The sequence below is a fragment of the Phoenix dactylifera genome, chromosome 7 (assembly GCF_051530095.1).
Source record: "Phoenix dactylifera cultivar Ajwa chromosome 7, Ajwa_hap1_PhDact_Kaust_v1.1, whole genome shotgun sequence".
Taxonomy (NCBI): domain Eukaryota; kingdom Viridiplantae; phylum Streptophyta; class Magnoliopsida; order Arecales; family Arecaceae; genus Phoenix; species Phoenix dactylifera.
The window spans coordinates 24,877,743-24,886,542 of NC_143196.1; the positions used below are offsets into that span (position 1 = coordinate 24,877,743).

The 8,800-nt window shown below is 44.8% G+C and overlaps 1 protein-coding gene across 1 annotated transcript; it reads left to right on the forward strand.

Annotated features, from left to right (window-relative positions):
* Nucleotides 1-4,443: 4,443 nt before the first annotated feature.
* Nucleotides 4,444-8,432, forward strand: LOC103696652 (uncharacterized). The gene is made up of 6 exons (XM_008778335.6): nucleotides 4,444-4,760; nucleotides 4,846-4,944; nucleotides 5,030-5,071; nucleotides 5,159-5,288; nucleotides 7,336-7,437; nucleotides 8,088-8,432. The coding sequence occupies exons 1-6, from the start codon at nucleotides 4,515-4,517 to the stop codon at nucleotides 8,195-8,197; spliced, it is 729 nt and encodes a 242-aa protein (XP_008776557.1). The 5' UTR covers nucleotides 4,444-4,514; the 3' UTR covers nucleotides 8,198-8,432.
* Nucleotides 8,433-8,800: the final 368 nt, after the last annotated feature.

The window sequence follows — 8,800 nt, forward strand, 5'->3', positions numbered from 1 at the left end:
GTCATAGACCTTTTTTTTTCTGGTACAAAAGGAGGCGAAGTCTGAAAAGTAAAATCTTACAAAACTAACAACCAGAGCTTCAAAGGACTGCCATCTTATTGCTTTTCTATATCTAAAAATTTAGTAGAATGAAGTGCGTTCAAATTGATTTTTCATCCTGTGTACGCCCTTAAATTTCCGAGCTTATGTTAGTCCAGAATTTATTGGGCTGTGGAGCGCTTTTTTTTTTCTCAATTTTTAGATAAGGCAAACTAGCAATCCTAGCGGATGTCCGGGTTGTAGCTAGAGTGATTGGTAACCTAGTTAAAGTAATTATTGGTCTCTCTTTTATTGAAGAACTCATTGCGTAAAACACTGTATTGAAGTTATTTGGTTGGTGTTGGGGGGAAAAATGGACCACCCCACAAATACAATTAAAGCACCCAAATCCGACAGCAAGATCGAGCTCATGCAGGCCGAGCTCATGCAGGCTGCCGAGCTCAGAAGGCCGAGCTTATGCAGAAGACCGAGCACAGAAGGCTGCCGAGCTCAGAAGACCGAGCTCATGTAGAAGACCGAGCTCATGCAGAAGACCGAGCTCATGCAGGCCGAGCTCAGAAGGCTGCCGAACACAGAAGGCCAAGTACAGAAGGCCGAGCTGACCTTAGAAGGCCGACCTCGTCGTCCACGTGCTGCAGCCATGCCCTGTAGCAGCCTCACCGCACCATGCTTTACTTGCCGGCCACGCCACGACATATCAACCAAGAATCATACCCTACTACGACTGTCAACGCCTCACCATTCCCAAGAATGTACTGCACTGCGCGTCACAAGCAAGCTCTGGCTACGCGTCATCTCCTCCCATGATGGGAACGGGTCATCCACGGCAACTCATTACTTCACATGCCCACGTCCAATCGTGACGGTAACTAATTAATTCGCTCAGTCACATCACAGGTAACCCTGGCACTCCCCCTATAAAAGGGAAGCTTCTCCCTCTAAAAAGGGGCTTCCTCCTAAGGGAGGGCTTGGGACTTTTACTTACAGTCCATCTTCTTCTCCAAAATTAAGTCCCCCTTTGACTTAAGCATCGGAGGGCCGGCACCGGAAATCCCAGCCATCGGCTTTTTTGCAGGTCCTCCGGAGGACGCCGGCCGCCGACGTACCGCCACTCTCGCCGGAGCTCCTCCTCCTCGGTCCGCGGCCGCCCTCGGGTCCAATTTCCAGCAACAGTTGGCGCTAGAGGAAGGGACCAAGTTGCGGCCATGAAACTAAGGAGCAGAGGAGTCTTTAATGCCTCTTGGCATCATGCTCCAAGTCCCGAACGCTCAGTCCAGAATTCACCACCAAGATCTCCGGTAGATCAAGTTCCACAAGTCCAACTCGAGCAGTTTGACGCGCTGATGCAGCAAGTCCAAGCGCTAACCATTGCAGTCCAAAGCCTGCAACAAGTGGAGGCCCCTCCTGTGCCACCTCCACTGGTTCACGTCAAGCGGAGGAAGAAACTTTCACCCGAGCCATCTCAAACCAGGCACGGCTCCCGCTGCAACGACGTGGAACGTGGGGGGAACTAGTAAGAAGTAGTAGCCCGAGTCTCACGCCAACGAGTTGGAAGGGAAGAAAAATAAAAGCTGAGGTCTGGAGGAGGAGAGTTATGGAGCTTTAAAATGGGATTGTAAGCCTCTGTGGTAAAGGGTACAGCCCCATTAAATTCCATTGCCCTTCAAACTCTTCTGTCTTCTGGCAGCAAGTAAGAAACCAGCATGTACTCCCTCCTCACGGGTGTAAGTCCTCAGGACAGCACCTGCAACGTTGCTCTCCTTCAGAGCGTCGCCATCACCGAAGCCCCCGCCGAGCTCAGAAGCCCGAGCTTAGAAGCCCGAGCGCAGAACACCTCCCCCAGAAAATCGAGCCAAAGAAAGCTGGTGCTAAGCCAAGTCTTGAGGGACTTCGAAGTTCGGGAGCCATCAAAATATCTCCAAAAGGTACATGACGCCATTTTGGTTTTAAATAATTTTAATATTTTACCTATCTCCAGGTCGGAGAATGCAAAAGACGACCTACGGGTATCTCTATCTCCAACGTCACCCCGCTCCGAATAAAAGCGCACGATCGCCAACGGACGAAGTCCGTCTCCTATATGTGTCTCCAATGATGCCCCGACTAAGCTCGGGATGCCAATTCGACGACATTCGACCTCACTCGACGACATTCGACGCCATGTCGACGCCATTCGACGCCCCTCAACGATATTCGACGCCACTCGACGCCATTCGACGATATTCGACGCCATTCGACGCCACTCGACGCCATTCGACGACATTCGACGCCACTCGACGACATTCGACGCCATGTCAATGCCGTTCGACGCCATGTCAACGCCGTTCGACGCCCTTCAACGCCATTCGACGCCTCCTACGACAACATGCCCCGATCTGAGTGGGGGCACCTTGCTGAGTCGACCACAAGCCAAAAAAGGCTGCTGAGTCGACCTGAAGCACTTAACTCCAACAGCATGAGAGGTACACCTTACTTGGCACGCACATCTCCATATATATTTGGCTATATTACAGGATGATCGACGACTGGACTACTTCCTTCGCCTGAGCCAAAAAGCAGCTCGAACTCGGAAGTCGGGGGGTAGTGTTGGGGGGAAAAATGGACCACCCCACAAATACAATTAAAGCACCCAAATCCGACAGCAAGGCCGAGCTCATGCAGGCTGCCGAGCTCAGAAGGCCGAGCTTATGCAGAAGGCCGAGCACAAAAGGCCGAGCATAGAAAGCTGTCGAGCTCAGAAGACCGAGCCCATGCAGAAGGCCGAGCTCATGCAGGCCGAGCCGAGCTCATGCAGAAGACCGAGCCCAGAAGGTCGAGCTTATGCAGGCCGAGCCGAGCTCAGAAGACCGAGCTCATGCAGAAGGCCGAGCTCATGCAGGCCGAGCTCCGAAGGCTGCCGAGCACAGAAGGCCGAGCTGACCTCAGAAGGCCGACCTCATCGTCCACGTGCTACAGCCATACCCTGCAGCAGCCTCACCGCACCATGCTTTACTTGCCGGCCACGCCAACCAAGGATCATACCCTGCTACGACTGTCAACGGCTCACCATTCCCAAGAATGTACTGCACTGCACGCCACAAGCAAACTCTGGCTACGCGTCATCTCCTCCCATGATGGGAACGGGTCATCCACGGCAACTCATTACTTCACAAGCCCACGTCCAATTGTGACGGTAACCCATTAATTCGCCCAGTCACATCACAGGTAACCCTGGCACTCCCCCTATAAAAGGGGAGCTTCTTCCTCTAAAAAGGGGCTTCCTCCCAAGGGAGGGCTTGGGACTTTTACTTACAGTCCATCTCCTTCTCCAAAATTAAGCCCCTCTCTGACTTAAGCATCGGAGGGCCGGCGCCAGAAACCCCGGCCACCGGCTTTTTTGCAGGTCCTCCGGAGGATGCCGTCCGCCGACGTACCGCCACTCTCGTCGGAGCTCCTCCTCCTCGGTCCGCGGTCGCCTCCGGATTCAATTTCCAGCAACAGTTGGTATTTTTTTTGTCACATGGAACTAAAAGTTGGATTTCATTTAGTGTTGGACTCGGTTGATAAACAAATCAAGCTTGGCCTCCGAGTTAAAGCTCGAAATTAATTTCAAAGGTAGGCTCGAAGGACAAAAGCATTTTGGCTCAATTATGCCCCATTAAACATGTGACCCGTAGGGGGCAAATAAAGAGGGCGAATCTGGTCCATTGGGAGACTCTGCGTGTGCTTTCCGTCGGCGATCATTCCATTTTCGACGTATACTGTAATGCAGGCATGTATTTGCAACGGCGGAGAGCACCAATAGCAATGTCCACGTGCATCACAGGCGGACCTGGAGCAAACTCTAAAGTTCTACTCCTTTGAGACGAATCACGTACCGCGGCACTTCTTATTATTCTTTTTTTTATTTTTTTAATCGGTAACTTACAGTAATCTTGTATGCGTATGACTAGGACAATCAAAAGAAAAAAAAGGTTACTCAAGGAGCATCCAACTTCCATGTTCAGAAAATCTTTCTGATATGCTGAGTAGCATAGATGGCCACCCAGTTAACTGTTCTATTCATCCGTCGATACATATAAACTGTCTGAAAGCAAACACACTCGCTCGCCAACCACAATGTGCACTGCTCCCCTCTGCCCTCTGTGTGTAGAATCCGCGGCACCTTTCAACGCGGGGTTGCGAACCTTCCGACCACTCCATTCCCCACGTGCGCGCCTACACATCACGCCACCAGGCCCGCCACGAGACCAGCACTTATCGTGTACTCACGAACTCAAAATAACCTATAACGCATCACATCCCAACCCTTCATCTCAATATTTAAATAATTTACAAAGCGATCTTATCGGCCGAGTTACTTATTCCAAAATTCTCAAGGGTACACCAGACCGGATCTCCCTTCTTTATAACCGGCTCCCTCTGCTCCGATTTCTGCGGGGGGACAGGAAGGGCGAGTCCGGTGGTTCCGTTATCTTGCCGTCAAGGTAGTCGCGATGGGGAGCCTCGTGGAGGAGAATAAGGCGACGACCGGTGCCCGGCAGCGGCCGCGGTTCCTCTGCCTCCACGGATTCCGCACCAGCGGCGAGATTATGCGGACGCAGGTGGTGGGCAAGTGGCCGGATCACGTCACCGCCCGCCTCGACCTCTTCTTCGCCGACGCCCCCTTCCCGGCGGAGGGCAAGTCAGACGTTGAGGGAATATTCCCTCCCCCCTATTACGAGTGGTTCCAGTTCGACAGGGTACGCTTACCGCCCACTCTTCCCTCTCCTTCCTCCCTTTCCTCCCCTTTCCTCATCTATTTTTCTTTTTCCAAAAAAAAAAAAGAAATTCCTGGAGTACAGGAACTTCGACGAGTGCCTGGCGTACATCGAGGAATTGATGATCAAACACGGGCCGTTCGATGGTCTGATGGGCTTCTCTCAGGTAAATATTTTTTTAAAATTTTATATTTATGTTAAATTATTTTTATTTGTCTATTTATTGACTGATCGGGGCTTTGGGATGGTAGGGGGCGATTCTTTCTGCCGCGTTGCCGGGTCTGCAAGCGAGGGTAGGTGGCGAGACCGTAATTTTCGGCATCTCGAGGGGCTAATGTCTGGGCAGATTTAATTTAATTTATTTTATTTTTAAATAATAGGGGTTGGCGTTGACGAGGGTACCGAAAGTGAAGTGCGTGGTAATAATCGGAGGGGCGAAGTTCCAGTCACCGGCGGTGGCGGAGAAGGCGTACGTGTCCAAGATCGAGTGCCCCTCGCTCCACTTTATAGGTACGTCCGTAATTTTCTCGCTTTGGTAAGGGTAGATGTGGGAATGGCCATTAGATTCCTGTGGTCGGGAATGGCTGCTTGATTTCGTCTGTATATATCGTACGGTTGTGAGCATCAGGCAAGGATTCGGACATATATTTTGGGTAATATCTATTTATTGAGACTTGAAATTAGGGTAGTTTGAAAAGAAAGCTAATGAGAGTTGTGCTAGATTTGGGGCCTAATCAGGTTAGCATGACAAAGAGGAATCAATTTTTTTCTTAAAACAAAGTTGCTTTTTTTTTTTCTTCTAAATTTTAGTATTGTAGTATTTTCTCCTCTTGTCGTAGTAATGTAATGTAATAACAATTGATAATATAAAAATTATATAATATATAAGTATAAAAATATGTAATGATGTAGATTAGCTGCCTACCCTGAAATCGAAGGAACCTTCTGTTTATGTTGGGGAGAAAACAGGCTCTTGAAGGTCAATTGGTCATTTATCTCCATGGCTTTCATGAGACATCATGGTGTAGTATGTTATGCAACGTTACACACCACCCTGGATTTTCTTTTATTTCTTTTCATGTTTTTTATGAGACATCATGTCATAGTATTGCCATGCCAATTTTTTTCTTTCAGAATAGGATGGGAGGAAGCCCAGTCAAAATCAAGGTGAGGGTATGTGGAACTTAACTCAACCAATTAGAAGTCCATGTGTGACACTTAATTATAAATGCAGAAATATATTTGCACAACACCTCTATATCTAGAGTCAAGCTTTACCAGCCCTGCAGGTGATGTCTTCTGTTGGCCATCCACAATTATCTCCTAGTCCATTGATTCCCTTCCTTTGACAGTCCAATCTAGAGGATGGGTAACTTCTTCATATACGTGTCGACTTTGAAGGCCAGCTAATTTTTGTCATATCTCTTGAATGTTCTTTAGGCATAGTTGTCATTTGCATATTCAATTAATCACATACTTATATTATTATAATTTTCTGAGTTTTTTTGCTTAAGGACTCGATTGATTCGCGGAAAGAATTTTTTCTTACTGGAATATTTTTTCTGAGAAGATGATTTCTGAAAATATGATACCTGAAAGAATGCTTTTGGCATATTTGGTTGATCATGGAAAAATGACACATTTCAGAATGGCTTATGTTTGATTGAGCATCTACTTTTGTAGAAAAGTTGTATGAAATATCTATTATATCCTTAATAAAGAGAAAGACCTTACCCATGGATTTTCATGGCTTAAGGATACTTTGGAAAAACTTTTTCATGTCCCCCATGGATTTTTCTTTTCCTTAAAACATGAAAATCTTATTTTCATGAGAATGCTACTTTTCCATCTCTCTCCTTTGAAAACTCTAACCAAACAAGAGACATTTCTCTGTTTTTCTGTTGACAACACTTTCCCTCTTTTTCCGCGAACCAAACGAGTCCTAAGAGACTATTCTATCGTTGTGTACATGGTTACCTACTTTGTTGTATTGTCTTGAATTTGGGTTCATATTCATAACTCACAACATTTTGAAAATGCTGGATTGAGCTTGGTTGATAATGTTCTTGTTTCACAATTGTTGCATATTTCAACTCGTAGAACATAAACTTGAGACATAGTGCGTTTATTATATAGAATTATCAATGAAGTGATAAGAGGAAAATATCGTTTGATGAAGTAGAAGGTTTAGAGAGAATTATATGTGAGGAGAATTATTTAAGATAAACTTTGGATGCATAGTTCCTTAAATGGGTCTGGCCTTCCAGTCAGGATCCAACCAAACCAATTGACCTTTTTTTGGATTTTTTTCATCATTACATAGCCCCAGTACGTGTAGTTTATCTTACTTGAGCACTATTACAACAGTCAGCTTATGAGGCTTCTTGGTAGAATAGTTTAGAGAATCTTTAAGAGCAACTCATTTTCCATCAATCATTGATTGCAATGCAAAGGGACCAGAATAGACTAATGGTATTCTTCCTATCTTAATATAGAAGTAGATTGAAATTAAAATTTGTTGCAAGATCACTGAGCTGGAGCTGCATCTCGTTTGCAGGGGAGATGGATTTCTTAAAAACACCTGGTGAAACACTGCTGGAGTCATTTGTGGATCCGCTCGTCATCCGCCACCCCAAGGGCCACACTGTCCCCAGGCTTGGTGAGTTCATTATGTGATCTCCTTCCTCCTACTTTCATTAATTTTATGTTATCATAGTTTAGTTAGTTGAGCCCCTCAATGGGCCACTCTTCATTGATCAATTTTTCTAATTTTTTATTAAGAGGATGGGCTTCTTTGTCTGCATGAAAACTATCTTTGTATATATTATTACTAGTCTAAGATGGTGACTTATTAGACTTGTATTATTGTCACTAATTTGGTCTAAATCTTACCTAGACCCAATAATCTGACCATTTGGTTGAGCATGTCTCTTGAATATTTACATTTTTTTTCTTATGCCTCTGAACTATCTGTTCCAAAGAGCTTCTCTTAGATCCAAAAGCAATATGGGTCATTTGCAAGTCATGCTGGGTTGGACAACTCTCCTTGAACATTACTGCTTCATTTAGTAGGCACCACCTGAACACCTCATTGATAGATAGGTCTGGTACATTGAAATCAGTTTATCATATAGATTAGATCTGCTCCAACTGACAACATGTGCGATAATTTGCCTTAGGTTAACTGTGACCTGCTTTTATAGAGTTTATGGACATTTGTTTGTATTGCTTCACTTTTCTTCCAATTTCTGAATCAGTAGTTTTTGATATTTTGTCAAATGAATTTTTTCTCTGTTTATTCTGTTGCAGATGATAAAAGTTTGGAGATGATGCTAGACTTTCTGCAGAAGATTGAAAATGATTTGTCTACAGGCACAAAATTGAACAATAAGCATAACGAAGATGGTTTGATTGATTAGGATCACATACTATCTAATATTTCGTCATATAGCATTGTGAGTTTATTCGCGAAATTTTTATTACATCTGCCAGCAAGTGTAGCATAGCTGGAGCATGCTCAATGCATGTGATAGGAGAATGTGTTGAGTTCCTCTATGTTTAGAGGTGCTCCAAAGATCAGATTATATTGAAATATTGTTTGGATTATCAATCAAAATTAAATATTAATTTGGATTGTGATTTTTTTGATTTAAATGGCTTCCTACTTGGTTTGATAGTGAGTTGTGATGTTAAACTTAACTTAATGATCAAGGAGCCTATCATCCTACTTGTATTACTTCAAGGCTCATGGATATATCTCTCCCAATGAAACTACTATTGTTTAATGATGGCAGACTTTCATCTGATTCCACAGTTATACTTTACATCTATTCAAATCACAAATCTAAATACGATTATAGCATGATAAGGTTGCATTCAAATACGCATTTTCAAGTATTTGCACTTGATTCTTTTTGTGAGGGTTGCTTGAGAATTTTGCCAATTTGTTGACTCATTGCTCTATGATTAACACATGATGGGCAAGTTGAAGGTTACATTTTTTTTTTTTTTTTTTGGTGATA

What these genes read in the sequence shown, in the direction of transcription:
- LOC103696652 (XM_008778335.6), top strand. Translation starts at nt 4,515, where the DNA reads ATGGGGAGCCTCGTGGAGGAGAATAAGGCGACGACCGGTGCCCGGCAG. An exon ending in CCCCTCGCTCCACTTTATAG is followed by an intron (nt 5,289 to 7,335) that starts GTACGTCCGTAA and finishes TCTCGTTTGCAG; the next exon opens with GGGAGATGGATTTCTTAAAA. An exon ending in CCACACTGTCCCCAGGCTTG is followed by an intron (nt 7,438 to 8,087) that starts GTGAGTTCATTA and finishes ATTCTGTTGCAG; the next exon opens with ATGATAAAAGTTTGGAGATG.